This window comes from Athene cunicularia (assembly GCF_003259725.1).
Source record: "Athene cunicularia isolate RWA chromosome 2 unlocalized genomic scaffold, athCun1 chr2_part2, whole genome shotgun sequence".
NCBI lineage: Eukaryota > Metazoa > Chordata > Aves > Strigiformes > Strigidae > Athene > Athene cunicularia.
The window spans coordinates 4606779-4623840 of record NW_020799096.1 but is presented as its reverse complement, the minus strand read 5'-3'; the positions used below and the strand labels follow the sequence as shown (position 1 = coordinate 4623840).

Here is a 17062-nt window from a genome sequence, read left to right as displayed (position 1 = left end):
ATTTTTTTCAGCTATTCAACTCACTTAACTGACCTAAGTGTACACAATTTGTTAGGCCAATGAATTTATGGGTCAGACGAAAATTTTAAAGCTATCACACCAAAGATGTGTGACTGCAGTGCATCACAATTACAGCTGGACTTTTTATAAAGTAGATGGGAAATGGGCAAAGCTGTGAAAAAAACATTTAGTCTTCACACCTATCTACTGATATCTATAAAATAGTAATTTTACATGTCAGATATACCTGCAATGGCAGGGGAAGGGCTTGATACCCCTTCTGGAGTGTATGAGAGAGTCTGGAAGATGTTTAACATACTTAAAATGAAACAATAATAGCCTGAAGGTCAGCAGTGCTGACCAACCCTGCTGGTAACTAGCTCAAACGTCACAGATGCTCAGGCCCCTCCTAAAACTTAAAACTGGTAAGGGAATTTTCTGAGATATACTCTATGTATATGCCCAGCCATTATTGACAATACAGCAGTAATGACTTGACTCACACCTAAAGAAATCAGCAGATGGGCTCTTTCCTCTTCATATAGAAATGTCAGTTAAATATAAGAAGAATAAAGCTAACAGAGTTATTTGCCAACTGTGCCAAAACATAAAGAAATATTACTAGGTGCAGGAATCTTTTCTTTAGACACATACTCCTTCAAATTTTAATTTTATTTACTAAATTCCAAGGTTCCTGTACATAAAAGACATCAGAAAGATGATCTCTGATTGCTGCCACAAGATTTCTGCTTATATTGCTAAATTCATGATTGTACAAATGTGCAGTGTGTCCTTAATTGCTACCACCAGGAGGAAATTTTCTCTTAGGACTCATTAGCTAATGACTTCCTCCCTCATTGAGTTGTAAATCTACAAAAGTCTTTGGTAAACTGGTAACTTGCTTTCTTGGAAGACAGATGTGAAGGGCCCAAACAAGTGGGAGCCATAGGTACAAAAATATACAAATGTAATAAATTTAGCAAACACATGTATTTATATGGTACCCTCATAAAATTATTCTCTTATTAAAACTTAAGTATCCACTCAAGTCATACTTAGGTGTGAAGTAAATCTTTTCAAGAGCCAGTAGATTAATTTAATAAATTAACTATTAATTTTGCAATATTCTTAACCGTTCAAGCTCTGTGTTTTTTAGCACAGCAGCAGTATATATAGTGCTACAGGATGGCTCAGTTAAAACGTATTTTCTACCCTTAGGACACCTCTTTGAAGTTGTATTAATGAGACAGTACACTGTGCAAACTACTTGTGGACACATAATCCAAAAGACACAATTACATCGTATAGCAACATATATACCATAAGGCAAACATGTACTTAGACCATGTAGATGGATCTGCTCTTAGGGCCCAGATAATGTGGTGAATTGAAAGTGTATTTGAATTTCCTCATTCTGAGCAGTTGTACTGAAGTCCAGGTGTTAAGATGCTCATGATGAGGACAGGCATAAGAGTCTAGTCTTTCAGCTTCCAGCATCAAGTGTACTCACCTGTAAATATGCTCTTAATCCATAGGAACAGGTGGTGGGAGGCTTTAGCATTTATTAAAGAGTGAAGCTGCTTTCTGGTGACAGGGGTGTGTGACTAACACATGAGAGTCATTCTTCCAAATTTGAGCTATTTGGAAGCAGCCTGAGGTTCTGCTTCTCAAACTCATGCTAGTCAGGAATGGTAATATCTCTTCCACGTCACCTTCTGAGTACACCTGGAGTGTGTGAGATAAAACTGTTTTTCTGGACTTTGGCACTACAAGGGACTATGTGTCACGGTTGTCTATGATCACACAGGAAGCAAGCTTGCTACATTAGTTCAACACTAGTTTTTCAAATCTGTTTTTCTGCTGAAACGTTTTCAAATGCATTTTGAAGGTTGCTATTATCCATGTTGTTTTGGTTCCTATATTTGGAGTCATAATAGTGTTTTGCCACAGAAACAAGTCATTGTGGGGTAATTAGATACTGCACAAACTGTTCTGCAGTAACTCCAGCAGACATGAATTTGTTAATCTATGCAACAGAGAATACCTGTACAAAGTTTAGCCCTCTGTGAAAGACAGGATAGCTCCCTCAGCAGGGGACACTGCTGGATAAAAGCTCGCACACAGGCCCTTGGCATGCACTGATTTACACCTCTGGCAAAGTCTTTAACTTTTGAAGTACCTCAATTCTCTTAGAAAAAAAAACAGACAACATCTTTATGAAATCACTGATAATTTTTCCATCCTGCTGTTTACTAAGAACAAAAAAAGAAAGCTTATCTTATTACCCCAGTGATCAGAACGTTCTTTTGACTCCATCTACTGAAATGACAAAACAGAATGCTTTCTGATCATAGTTGCAGTTCTAAAACGTAAATATGCAAATTATATGTTTACTAAAAATATCTGTATGCAAGTAACAGCATCAACTGTACAGTCATAGCTTTTGCCTATTCCAGTGTATCGCTTCAAATGCTCACAAGACTGGAAAATTTGATGATAATAACATTTGATTATAAACCAGTTTGTAGCCTATTTGTTCTCTGGCCAGAAGTGCCTAATTCCTGTTGTCATCCTTGCGAGCGCATGGATGCACAAACACCAAGAAGGAACCCTACATGCAGCATTTCACTTGCTCTCAGTTTAGGATTCATGCTGGTCAGTTTGTCTTGGGCACGGCGCTCTCCGACCCAGTGAGGAAGTCTCTGAAGCACCATTGTAAAGAAGTGCCTGACCATGTGAGTGGCCCTTTGAGCTCCATAACCACTTGCCCGGCGCTGAGTGAGGACCCTAGCTGGGAGCACAGGGAGCGCAGAGCCCATCAGGCCCTGTTCACAGCCCAGCACACACGAGGAGCTGGTGCTGGCAGTGCAGTGAAGGCTCCAGTTACTTCTGAGACCTCACTGGGCAGCTGAGTTTCCCACTGTCCAAATAACAATTCAGCAATTCCAGAGAAGTGGTCGCAGGAGGGGATTTAGGTACTGATCAACCAGATCCTTTCAGAGCCTGGGTTAAACCAATAATTCATTTACTTTTCTTTTCCCATTAACCAGCAAGACTGCAGGAGTTTCCCAGTAATGCTGAATGTGTAGAGTGAAGTGTATGCTATTGCTGCTGGGAGAGCTCTTTTCTTTTGAAGAGGCTGTTTTACATAGGGAATACCTTAGCTCTCCTCCTTGGAGTATAACATCTAATAATAATAAAAAAATAATCCCAAAGCCCACATTAGAACTCTACCCACACAGACAGATAATTTTGACTCACTCTCCAGAAACATAGCTATAACTGCAGAATAACGTAGCAGTCTTCCTACGTTTAGACCCAGGCAGCCACTGCCTTTAAACTCAGCACAAAGCTTCCCTTTCAAGTAGCTGTTTTGCTCATACAGTATCTCCTAAGGCTCTACCCATCTGTAAGCTCCTAGTGACAAGGACCTCACTATTTTTACATGTTTACACAGCACATAGCATCACTATGAAGTTCACAGAAAGATATGACAGGTGTTATAATATCAACCATAAGTAACAGAGGATGAGTGAAATCACATCATCCAGTTAAACTGTAAAGACCATTCATTATGTAAGGTTACTACTTTTCTCCCTTTACCTCTCTGTCTTCCGAGTAACACACTGGCAGGCAGAAAAACTTTTCATAGGCAAGTCAATTAAAAATTCGGAGGCCATGGCATTTGAGCTGGAAGTTGGTTTTCAGTAAGGAAAATTGAACCTCATTTGAAAATTAATAAATAAATAATAGGCTGTGGAAAAAAAAAATTCCTTTTCTGAGTAGCGTACGTAAGGATTATTGTGCCAAAACTGTCACCTACATCCTGTTTCAACTGCTGGCTCCTTAGTGAAAGTTCACTAATGGGTCTGCCAGAGAAGGTGGGGCAGGTATAACGCCCCAAGCCCCCAGGCAAAATTATCTTCTCTGAACCTGTGAGAAAAATCAGTCTTTCCAACCAGGAACAAAACCCTTTAAGTGATTTGATGCTTGATGTGAAAATAGCTAACATCTATTGTCATCGATCACCTCCCCGAGCCCCACCACTCCCCCAGGCCCTTACTGTAGAAAGGAGGAGAAAACACAAGCAAAAATTCCCAAGCCCAAACATCTCAAAAGACAGGTATTTTCCCAGTTGAGACTCCTGAGCTGCCCAAGATGACAGGGAGAATTCAGAAGTAGGAGTGTCAGAGCAGGCATTGCAATCAGAGGTGGCTCATAGCACTCTACCACTGATCCTGGCACAGGGGTCCAAATAAAAATCAAAGCAACATATCTCTTTTCAAAACAAAGAAAGAGTAAAAAAAAAAAAAGAAGAAAAAAAATCTCATTCTCTGAGTACCTTTGATTCCTGGCTGGTAGTTGATGCTGGAGAGGGGGGCTGCTCTGTGCTCTCCACTTCATTCTCTTTCTCCACACTATCCACGCTGACTTCAGTCGTGCTGCTCGGAGGAATCATTTTACCTCTAAAACACTGCTACTATCAGGAAAAAAAAAGCTACAGACCTTCCTTGCTTTTATTCATTTAATGTCCTGTTTCTTCTCTGCTCTTCTTGAGCAAATGAACTCCGACCACTTGGTTTCACTACATTTGCAAGACTAGAATTCTCTGGATTTTCTTTTTTTTCTTCTTTTTTTTTTTTTTTTTTCCTTCTCCTCCTCCTCCTCCTCCTCCTCCCCCTCCTTCCTCCCTCCCTCCCCTCTCCTATGTAATTCTGCTGCGAGGGGAATAAGTTATCGATGGCTCTGTATGTCAGTTGTGTGCTTGCTTCTGTGTTTTCCCCAGTCCTCCTCCCCTCCGTGTGAAGCCTGGAGGTGTGGAGCAGCCGTGACCGTCAGCCCCGCGATCAGAGGGGAATGAGCTGAAGCAGAAAGCCTGAGCCACGCACACACACACACGGGGCACTGGAGGGAGGAGTTGTATTTCTAATGCTGTGAATAGCTTTGGAGGAGCATGTGCTGTCATAGTAGTGAAAGAAAGTAATGCACGCATGCACACACACGCACACAGAGAGGCAGGCGCTGTGCGTGAGGTTTGGAAGCATTTTACCTTTTAACATGATCAAGAAGGCAGAGTTTGAAGGCAGCTTTATATTCTTACAAGTCTTTTCCTGAAGAAGCATTCTAGAAACAGGGAAGGAGAAAAAAAAAAAAAAAAAAAAAAAAAAAAAGCATCTTCCCTTACCTCGTCCCAGAGAAGATTATTTAAAATTCTAGCTACCCAGTGTCTCTAAAGTTCCCACCTTGCCTTGCATCCCAAACTTGTTAGCAAGCAACAGGACAGAGTCAGGGAGGAGTCACCTGTGGATCAACGTGTTCTCTGCTCCCCTCCCAGGCGAAGAAGCCCAGCTCTGAGCCATGCACACGCAATCAGGGTCAGCTGGAGCTCCCACTACTGTGCACATCCTATACCTGTAGTTGTCATAGTGATAATACTCCATCGGGCAGCAACAGGAGGAGCAGGGGTAGCCGTCAGGAAGGCCCTGCTGTCTCCCAAGAGTGCTGTCATTCCCGAGGACGCAGCACCCGAGTACTGGCAGAAGGTCAGCATGACTTTGCTAGCTGGCTCAGATTGCTTTATATTGCTCGAGTTTTTGCCTCTGATGTAAATCTGCTGCAAAGGTGCCTGTCAGCTCTCTTCCCCGCTGAATTAAGGTCCTTATTGTGAAAGGTTGAATGGATGCGCTAACCACCAGACACTTTGCAGAGTGGGAGCCACTCCGGATGGCTGGTGGAGATGCCTCTTTCATTCAAAGAAAACAGAAAAAAGCAACCCAAACGTGTTTCAAATAAGCTATACTTACATTGTGGAATGTGAGAAGACTAAAATAATTGCTTAGTTGATCTATACTGGAGGTACAGGTACTTGGAGGTGATTTGCTGATGTCAGAGAGAGAAGCTTCAGTACCTTGTAGCTCTGGGAGAGGGTACCAGATTCCCTTCCAGCCCCGTCCCTTAGAAACACAACTGCTACCTGGAGCTGCCTCGCAGGCTCCCTCCACCTAGAATAATCCATGTGTGAAAGTGAAGGCAAGATTTCAAGATAGTAGGGGTTATGAGCATGAAAGAGAGCAAAAAAAACTCTGCAGCCTCCATATTCTTAATAACTATGCAGAAGCCAAGAAAAAAAAATAAATTAGCTTTTCTTTGAATCCCCAGTGAATTTTCAGGACTGGCAGTTAAATGGGGAAAAAAAGCTTTATTTCCTTGAAATAGAGCGTATGAGATACTGAAATCTTTACCAGACAATAAACATTAAATGCTGCAATGCTATTTGTACACCTACCTCAGAGAAAAAGTGTATCTTAAGAGTCTGTCAGTAGAACCTATTATTTGGCCTGTAGTTGCTAACACCATTACAGATACCAAAAGGAGAATACTGGTTGCTGTTGTGGCAGTGTCAGTGATAACTGAGATTGAAGCAAGGAAATACAGAGTTCAGAGGGGCAGGTTTGGCAGACAAGTAAAAGAATTTATTTCCAAGGGTTTGATTTCTAAAATACAACAATATCTTAGACTGTTCTCTTCAGAGTCAGAGGAATTCTTGAGGTGCAAAGCTCATTTCTTCCACTCAGCAAGTGAGATTTGGGCTTTGCTGTGAAATCAGCCTCTTAGCAATGAGTGGTGACCAGGCTGAGTCACAGCTTTGGTAGAATTAGGGCAGCTGTGGGCGATGGAGAACTTGGCAGGGCAAGAGCAATTGAATGCTCCAGCTCTGGCAGTGGTATCCTTCCCTGATGGTCCAGCTTAGCAGAGCCAAGTCAGGGCCAGGGCACGGGGTCTGCCCACTGCAAGGTCTGTTCTGTGTGCTGAGCAATGTGACAGGTGAGAATCATGAAACTAATTTTCGTCCAGTTCCTCAGCACTGTTATGAACAAGTCTTTCCTGTTAAGAGGCTCAAAAATATCTTCTGGTGAACTTGTAGGTCTCCTGTGAAATAGACCTGGAGTGGCTGGTTAATAGTTAATGCTCTAAGTGTTGTAAAATCCTGCACACATTTTATATGAAAAGCTTGTAACGTCATGACTATGTAAGTGACTATCATACCACTCTCTACTTTTTTGTTGTTGTTGTTGTTGTTGTTTTACCAAATTAGTACTGACACATGCTGCACTCCCTCTCTTCTCCCAATTACTCACTTGTCAACCTCAACTGATCTGTCAGTTTCTTGACAATTAGCCTGGGAAAGATGAGTCAAACCTAAAATCTTACCAAAAAAGCAAAAAGGAGTAGAAGGTGGACTTCTTATATTTTTATTTCCTTCTACAGGAGCTGGCTATTGAAAAATCAAATATTCAGTATAACAAAACAGACCGATCAAATTAGATGAACCTACATCTTCCCTCTCCCACACTTCACTCTGGAGAAGTTGGTCTTGTGATTACTCCCCATCAGTCTCTAAGTGAAGGTACTCAGCAGAAATGTGAGCACTGCAGCACAGTGCTAAACAAGAGGAAATTGAACAGATTCTGTAGTGAAGAGATGAGTGTAGATTTCTTGAGTGGGAAAAGGCAATTTGGATGAATAAAACATGAAAGCTGATTCTCAGCCCCCAGCTGAAGTTGTTGCACTGTGTAAAGGCACTTGAATGTTGCCTGGGGTCACCGCCCAGCATTCTCCTGCTGGTAGTATGAGGCTGGCTGCATGGGTGCTATGCCTTGTCCGCTCAGCGGCCAAACACACAAAGGTGACAGACTGTGATGCAGAGCATTCCTGCGCTGGGACTCCAGTGGTCCTTTCTAAGCTCTGGCTGCAGCCAGCATGATAAGATCATCCCAGAGGCTCCTGACATCACTGCTGTGCTGCCAAGTCCTACCTGCTGTAGAGGTCCACAGTGCCAATATTAAGCTGATGTAGGGGGTTTGGCCCATACCAGGGTCTTTTGCCTTCTTTTTCGGGTAAACATTACTCTGAAACATTTAAGCACTTTTCTGTAAAAGAGGGACATGAGTAGAGCTGGATTACACCAAAGGAAAGATATGAAATTGGTACTTATCAAAAGATATTATTCCCCTTTAGACCCCCCCTGTATTTACTATAGAAAAGTAAAAAGTCAAAAAGAGAGAGGGAGCTGTGTCATTATTCACTGCCTGGTGCATAAACCATCCCATCCTCCTAAGCAAAGAGCATATAAGGGAGCATATAGGGATAATACTACTGATAAATGGTACTTGTTTAAACCGCTATGTACCTCTCTAGAAATGTACAAAGCAGTGAGGAATCAGGCCAGTTGCCAGCAAAGTAGAGACCTCAAAGGAAAGGGAAATTAAGTCTACTGAATCTTAAGCTTCCGAGAGAATGCAGACTGAGCACCACAGAAAACTTCTAGACACAGAAAAAAAGTTGTAGTTCTGGCACTTGCAGTGAAACTTGATCAGCATCTCCCCAAGTCCCTTAGTCCAATTTGTGAGCATTCCAGGTAGGAAACAATCGCTTCATTTCATAGTCAATTCAATTTTTTCTTTCTGGACACTGGCAACAGAATACTCCTCTAAGTGCCATTTCTGATGGGAATTTTCCTTTTGGCATGGTGCATTTGGCCAGATACACTGGTGGACATCTTCACTAGGCTGTCCTCTCAAATACCTACTATCACCCACAGCTGGCTACTAGTCTGCAAAGACCAGACCGTTGCTCTAGTGGAGCATCTGCCTGTGTTTCCAAGTTGTAGGCTTGCGGGCACTTCTCACCAGCAAGCATTGTATCCACAGAGGAAACGATAGTAAAATACTTATCAGGTGGCTGAGGTTTTTTTTTGTTTATACTCAGACACCACTTGTTTGCTTTCAGTGCAACCTTGGCAGTACATGGAGCAGATAACATAGTAACAACCTCCCTGGATTCTGTTTATCAAAATGCCATCTAAAGGCTACAATCACCAGCTCATCAAGCTGAAAGTAGGAGCTGGTGAATGCTCTAAAAGCATTCCCAATACTAATGGGGTACTGCTGGTTTGCATTTTGACTAAAATGGACTCTTAAGTATTTTTCTGAGGTATCAAGCCTTCCACTGCTCCAAGGGAGTAATTATATTGTAGCAAACGAGTAATGGTGGAGGAAGCCAAACCAACAGATTTGCACTTAAGCAGGGAGAAAAATGGAACCTCTGCCTGAGTATTAATTTCAAACTCCTCTTTTCTCTCCATCCACAGTAATGCCACAGGGAGTGATGCAGAAATCATGCTGCATCTTGGGCACCTTGAATCTGTCTTTCAGAGAGAAAATGATGAGATCGAAACATCGCTACCCAGACACCTAGTTCAGGAGAAAGAAGAATGCTGCATCCTCTTGTGACAGCAAGAAATGTTTGAAAAGGAGAGAAGAGGATGTAATTATAAAAGATGGAATTTAGCCAAGATACAGCATGTAATATGTTCAGTCTTACAAAAAGCATTGCAATACCTTTAAATAACCAGCGACAGTCCCGACCTGATTTTACATCTCTGCTGGCAACATGATTCCTTCTCACTTTTTATAGGAATGTGATATAAAAAGAAGAGGCCTGTGGAACCAGCAGCACCATTTCCTGCAACTCACAGATGCTCTTAGAAATTCCTGCTATTTAATAACCATTTACTGACTCGGTCCAATACAACTGTAGCAGGAATGCCCTGAACCAGTTCAACAGGTTGCTGCAGTGGTGATTTAGCCATGTACTAAATCCTTTCAGGGTATCCATGCTCCAAATATTTAAAGAGATAAAAAAGATATGATAATTAACATCATCTTCTCCACTCCTTCAGATTCTGCTTTAACCTCACTTCTGTTTCCTTGGATAGTCACTAAAACTCTTCCTGATGGCTCTCAGTAACACTCAGAAAGGTCTCATATAATCATACCATCCCAGTCATTTCTCCTCAGCCTTTTCCAGGGTGAGGTGGGAGGATTCCCCCACATGGTCACCATCCTGGATTTTGGAGGGTGGTTTTTTTTTTTGTTTTTTTTTCTGAAAGATTTTTGATAGGAGGGAGATTTCAATCATCTCTTCCTTTTCTAGACCTTCCTTGACCTGAATTGCCCCTTAAACTCCTTTGTCTGGTTGTTAAGACTTACCAGGCATGAGCTGGGTATTACAGCTCGCAGGGCTTTACTGGATTTGTCTCAGGTTCCTGTTTTCTCCATTCACTCTGGCATTGAATACCGTCATCATGAGCTATTTCTTAACGAATGTCAGTAAAAATGCATTGAGAGCAACGTTTTGCTTAGACTGTAAATAGAATCCAAAATAAGATCTGGCAAACATTCCCAGCATAGCTGGTGGTGAACACAAGGATATGTATATGCTTTTTTTTTTTTTCATACAGATAACTTATGGCTATGCACCAATTTTTAAAAGGCTGTGCATGCATAGTATTTCCTGTCTTAGGTAGTTACAGTATGTCTGTCACTAATATTTAGGCACAAACATGCATGCTGAATGCAAAATGAACCGTACCATCAACTGCAACAGTTGTGCTAGCATATTTTGCTTTGGAAGAAAAAAGGATTTCTCAGTGTGCCAATGACCTTAGTCAGGAAAGTAGGGCTTTTCTACAGGGTGTGGTAGAACGCGGTTATGCACAGCAAATCTTTTAAATATCTGCAGACCCTGTAGGAGGAAAAGCTTTGTAGAAATATCAGAAATTATCATTATCAAGATTAACATTCCACTCTATCAGATTAGTGCATGTGTCAACTGGAATAGAAGTGTGTATGATGAGGGCTGCCCACCATTACATAACTTATTATAATGGTCTATTACAGCTCTCAAACAAGAATAAAGAATATAAATGTTCAGCCTGTTATAAATCTGATGGAAAAGTGAATATCTTACAGTCCAAATATATTGCTTTTGTTCCTTGAATCTTGATAAGATGCAAAATTAGATATTGATGGTAGCTGGTCTCTCTACATAGTTACAAGCTCAAAATAAAAATGGGAAGTAAAATTTGAATTGAGCAAAAAATAAAGATAATCCTTAAAAACATTGCAAAAGGTCATCATAATGATTTGTACTATTTTATTAAAGCAATAAAAAAATCTGAGAGTCCAGTGCAAAATGATAATAGGAAGGTAAGTTTGTCTTCTTGATAAAGACAAGATTATCATTATTCTATGAGCCTATCAAATGTAATCAATATCTTTTTAAAAGGATTCAGGTCAATTTGCATAGAAAAAATCAGATCTCACTATTAAGTCTACAAGCAGTGATAAAACTACAAAGCATTGTGCTTGAGAACATTTCCAACCAGATTTCCTCATAGAAATATCAATTTTTTAAAGTTCTCCGGTGCATACAATTGTTATACTTTGTTGCTTAAAGCAATAGGAAAGAATGTGATCACTTACTTGCATTTGAAATGTCAACACAAAGCATCTGGAGTCACTGTTTCTTTTGATAAGTACCTATTACTGCCTCTTATTATTCAAAAGGGTCAAGCTCAGCTGCAAGAGCAAACAATCTCACTAGCAAAGATAGTAAAGATTTTTAGAAGTAGCTATGTCAGAAAAGAAGAGAAATAAAAGAAAAACGAGGGGAAAATTTTCTAAAGTATGAGTGCTTTTACCTTCCACATTCATAACTATTTCTATTCTTCATTGGATTTAAGAAAAAAAAAAAACCACCAAGGTTTCCTTATGTTTGTTAGTCATACCACCTGCAGTAGTATCACTCTATAATTGTCATTCTGATGTCTCAGAGTGTTTGAAGTGTTCAGGCAGAAAGGGGTTGAACACCAGACCCAGTAAGAGCTAGACCTCTCCTGCTGCTTCCATGGAATGGATTATTTTAAATTCAAATACCTAATAATTGAGCTCTGTGGTTTCAGCCTTTGAGTAAGCAGGGTACTGAAGTATGTTGTAGATTTATCCATGTAATTGGTCAAATTGACTTTGATAACTTAAAACACTTAGTTACATGAACAATGATTTAGCTAATATATCTCTGTATGATTTTAAAATTCTATTTTCATATTGTAGTCCATAATACTTCTGTGTCTTATTAGTCTCTTTTACCATGGGGAAAAAAAAAAAAAAAAAAAAAGAGCAATGAGCATCAGGATGGCTGAAATCTAGAGGAAAAGCAAGTTACTTCAAATTCCTAGGGCGGGCTAATATTTGGGATGCTTTGATTTAACCAAACACAGAATTAACACAACTGAGCACAGGTGGTTGGACATGTGTAAATTGGGCAGACCAACAATTAAAGAAAGCAGCAGTTTATGACAGAAGGGATAACCATCACCTCATAATGTCAGGGATTGTCTCAAACTGGGGCATTCTTCTGAGATCCCAGACACAAGGAAATCCAGCAGACTTGGTAGTCTACATGATCAGAACATTCAAGAGATGCAGAAGATATAACTTCAGTCAGGAAAAACTTTTGGATCATGAGAAAATATGAAAAAGAAAGTACTAGTAATGAAGCTGGAATGCAACAAATGAGATTGTCTTTCCAAGGGAATGTGACCAGCCCTTAGATATGAACTCCTGCAAACACAGAAAGGTTGTATCTAAATTCTGAACTCTTCAGACTATGTGTCATCCTTCTATTTTGAGTTTGTACAACATCTAGACGCTAGGTTTGCTTTCTATCCGGTCTTAGGTATTACAGTAAACCAAAAAAAGAATAATTTCAAAAAGTGGGTATGTGTCTACTCAATCCCAGCAGCACTGTAAATCTAACTTGCGCAATATTTGGCTGTGTTCAAAGATTTTGTCACCAAAATTTTCCCTTTGTTTTTCCCTCTGTTCCCCCCCCTACCATTCTGTTATTATAAACAAAGTTCTGCTTTTCTGCACTGATTATTAAAAACTGGAGGAAGAAATATAAAATTATTAAAAAAAATATAAAAACCTTAAATGGCATTTTCAAGACTGAAAGCTTAAACAAAGACACTGAAGTAAAAATGTAGAAGCTAAACAGTAGTTTTATTTATATACACACGTTCATATACTGCATACTTAACACAGTAATGGCTTCATATAGTGTTGTCATGTTGAGTGACAGACAATAATAGGCAGTAATGCTCAGGAAAGATCACTGCAGTAAGCACTCCATACATAAAAAGAAGTAGCGTAGAGAATGATCTGATTTATAAAAAAAATGTCTGCTGTCTATTTGTGTGACCCCCTAATGAGAGCTTTGTGTAGGAAATGTATTTTTATCTTCCACATAGAAAAGCAAAGAATGTGCAGAGCTGTGAATGACATGCTTTAACTGCAGATAGTTGGCAAAGGTTTTGACTTCTTTGGGGTATTTTTTTAATCCCATTGCACCCAGTGGAGTTATAAGGATGTTTGCAATATGTCTTAAAAGCCGTTCGTCCATGAACTGAAATACAGTGTGCTCAGATCATCATGGGATTTTTCAAAACTATTTCATGGAGCTTTCTCTTCTTCCACAGATGTGAAAGCTGCCTTCCTTTGACCTGAACAGAAAAGTTGAACTATGACTGAGTACTTAGCTGAAAATCCTAACACCATTTTGGCCCAAAACAGTTTAGGTCTATTTTCCCTGTGTGGTTTTTGTTTGTTTGTTTGTTTGTTTGAATTATTATTATTAAGCATCTAAAATTTACTCCTGGAGCCCATGCTCAGAAATGAAAATAAAGGTAATCTTGTGATGGCTTCACTCACCTCATGTCCATATTTTTACTCCATAAAAAGTCAGAATTGAAAGCTTTACTCTACCAAACCAAAACTTCATCTGATCTAAATGTAGAAAGTAAATTGTAAGTAGCATAAAATGCATGATAATAAGCAGCTGCAACCAGTTTTTTTCCCAGTCCTTTACTTTAAGGTGTTGTTTGCTTAGCAGCTGGTAAATAGCCTATTAAAAAAGACAAGGGCAATTTTACAAAAGTCATGAATGACACCAGAGTCCTGAATTTTGGTTAACAAAAGACAGATAAAGCTAAATTTTAGTTTAAAGAGAATACATCTCCCTCCCACCCAGAGAGGCACATTTTGAAAATTACAGTAGAAGCTTCTGTGCCAATTCTAAAAAACACCTTCCCTGAGAAATACAGCTTTGTACATGAAGTTTCAGTCCTGTAATTCTATTGATAAGTGGGAGTCATTCACATTCAACTATCAAAAGAATAAATATCTTGGGAGAGTATTATCTTAAAGGAAAATTTTGAGGATACATGCAAAATCCTAGGACCAGTGAAGTCAGTAAAAGGTCCCAGGATTTCATCCCTGCAAACAAATCCAAGTGGTTCCAGTTAGGCATGTTTGCTGTTATCTGTGGGAATAAAATTATCCTGAAAAAACAGGCCGTAACAGTTATCTGGCAAACAGATCAGACAGTGCTATTACAGTCAGCATGCAAACCATTTTCCCTGTTAATTATATGCATCTAATGTCAGAGATCTAATTATCCAAGAAAAAATTAAAATTCCTAAAAGAGCACAGAACTGAAAAATGGAATACAGCCAAACTTCCCTGAAGTTTTCACCTGTGACAATGTTAGCCTGAGAGATCAGCATCAATTTTGACTGTTTTAACTGTGGTTTGGTTTTTTTTTCCAAGTGGCAAGGAAAAAAGGAAGTAATAATCTGGGGGTATACTGCTTTCAAATGCACTTTTTCCAGAGCTTCTTGTACAATCTGACTGTACCAAATTACCCTTTTTTTGTTTGTTTGTTTTTGTTTTTTGTTTTTTATTTTTCACAGTCAGTGTGAGAAAGGCATCTCTGGAAACACACAAAATATACCAGCATTCATTTAACTTCTGAGAAGACCACTCACAAATTCCTAGAGCCATGAAAAATATCAGTAACTGCTCTGTTAACTATTTAAGGTCATCACTTGTGATTGACATATAAACCAGAAATTAGCATTTTAGGTGAAATTCCTTCCTTAAAACAGAAGTTTTCTTTGCATAGGTGTTTGGCTTGTTTCACCAAATTCAAGAAATGAAACATCTGAGTTAGGAGATCTTCTGATGACCATTACTACTATGGTCCTTTCCATCTTCTGCCTAGATATTCCCTGGATTGAGTACCAGCTATTTCTCCAGGCATCTTGGACAGCTTTTTCCAAGTCAAGAGCATGTTCGCATTTGGCAACGTTGTCCCAAGGTTTCCTGCTGAAATACCCTGTCTTTATCATGAGTCAAGAGACTATGAGACTGTGCTCTTCACATTTTTTTCCTTCAAAAATTTAACACTTCAGAGAAAAAAAAAATAGTGGAAACAAAGGTGAATGGAAGAAGAGGGAAAATTCTGTGAAATTCTGTGGTATTGAATTGGCCTGATATTGCTTGGCATTCAGCTGGGTTAAACAGCCGTAGCTCAACTGAATTTAAGGAGCTGCGTTAATTTACACCGATGGGTTTAGAAGCATGAGGTCGCATTGGAAAACAAGTGAGATAGAACCTAAGTTGCATCTGAAGACACATGTAGAAGTTACATTTTGATAGCTGTTATAATTTTTTTTAGATCAAGCCTAAAGTATCCGTTCTCAGCTTTCAACATCTCTACTACCAGAGGGTATAATATGAGCTGAGGACAAATTTATAGAAGAATGCACCAAAAGGAGGAACGAGTATTAACTTGACATTACAGAAACTATATTAACTACATCACCTGGGACCACAGAAGAGACACAAATTAATGGAATCATTGCTCTCATTTTGTAAGAGCCTACCCATGAGGGAGCAACTTGACAAAATATCAGTTACTATTTTAAACGACAAAGCAGAACCAATTCGTCTTAGCTGTCAGACATTCCTACTCAGAAAGGACAATTCCTGTTTTTAGCACACGTTCTTATTTTCCGTATTTTTCTGTATAGTCTGTCTCACAAAGAAGTGTAACTATTCCAACGCATTTCAGAACAATTTAAAAGCCGTGTCCCTATTTCAGCCTCAGGGGTTCCTGTTAATTCCCTTCAAATATTACATGTTAGTTCAGGAAACAAGGATTTTCTGCTCTAATTAGTCACCTTAGTTATCAACTTATATTCCACTATCAGTCCTGGACAGGTAAACAATTTATGTAGTCCTATAAGGCTAGCTTTGTTATTTGGGGCCTTATCTAGCAAACAGTTTGACAGGGCTCCCCACCAAATGTAACTTACTATTTTTTTACTCAGAGAATACCACTACACTATAATCTCTATTGGGGTTTACAGGCAGATGTAGAGAAGCGTGATTGTCAGCTTAGGCAGTGTTGTAACCAGCTGGACAGGTTCTCCCAACATGGAGGAGGCGAATTGCTGCTCAGTGAGAGAGAGGACTGCTGGTGTCTTGGCCTTTATCAAAGACTCATGAGAGTTATCAACAGGGAGGCCTCTTGGGACACAAGTTCTGAATGTATGTAAGCATGCCCCTTTGAACTGTGGCCAGAGGATCTTCCCTTCTTTTTCAGGTGGGGATGAAAAAGCATGAAGTTATAGAGTAATCTGTCTACACAAAACCTGTGTTTTACACCATATGGACTCAGGAATAGGCCAGAGAAAGATTTCAGAACAAGTTTAGGAGAAAACTGGGGTTCAACCACTGATTAGCTGCCTCCTTAGATGGAGGTGAGAGGAATACCTGCTTCATATTTATTAGAAAAGAATGCCTATCCATCCACCACAGAGTCATTGGCTGTTTTGGCTTGATGGTCATTGTGTTGGTTTAGACCCTGCCGGGACCGGAGACCACGTTGCCGTTGTCCGTCCCCCACCCTTGGACACAAACCCCAGGTTAAAAGAAGAAGAAATTTAATACAACAGTGTGATAAACAATCTGAATGACAACAGTAGCAATGATAACAACAATAAACAGTAATAACACTAAACAAGACAACAGATATACAGAGAAATACCGCAATGATTACGGACAGCCCGCCGTGTGCTCCCCGTTACCAAAGCCACAAGTCAGCATGGTATGAATAACCTGGCTGGAGATCCCTTCCCCCTCTCTGCTGGGGAAACTTAACCCTATCCTAGCTGAACCAGAAGAGTCATCAAGGTCTGTCATTCAAACTGAAGAGGAATAAGTGTGTTTTTACTCCTTGAAATTCTAAATCAAGAATGTAAAGTATCCTCTAAATGATGGTTGAGCCTTTCCTAAGCCCAGCCTTTCAGTTG

At 39.8% G+C, this 17062-nt stretch overlaps 1 protein-coding gene across 1 annotated transcript in view; it reads right to left on the bottom strand.

The window, feature by feature from the left end:
* STAC (SH3 and cysteine rich domain) overlaps window positions 1-4626 on the bottom strand; it is a 78703-nt gene extending 74077 nt beyond the window's left edge. Inside the window, exon 1 of the mRNA XM_026843965.1 lies at window positions 4343-4626. Within this exon, the coding sequence (XP_026699766.1) occupies window positions 4343-4459 (117 nt within the window). The 5' untranslated portion in view covers window positions 4460-4626. The remainder of the gene's footprint in view (window positions 1-4342) is intronic.
* Window positions 4627-17062: the final 12436 nt, after the last annotated feature.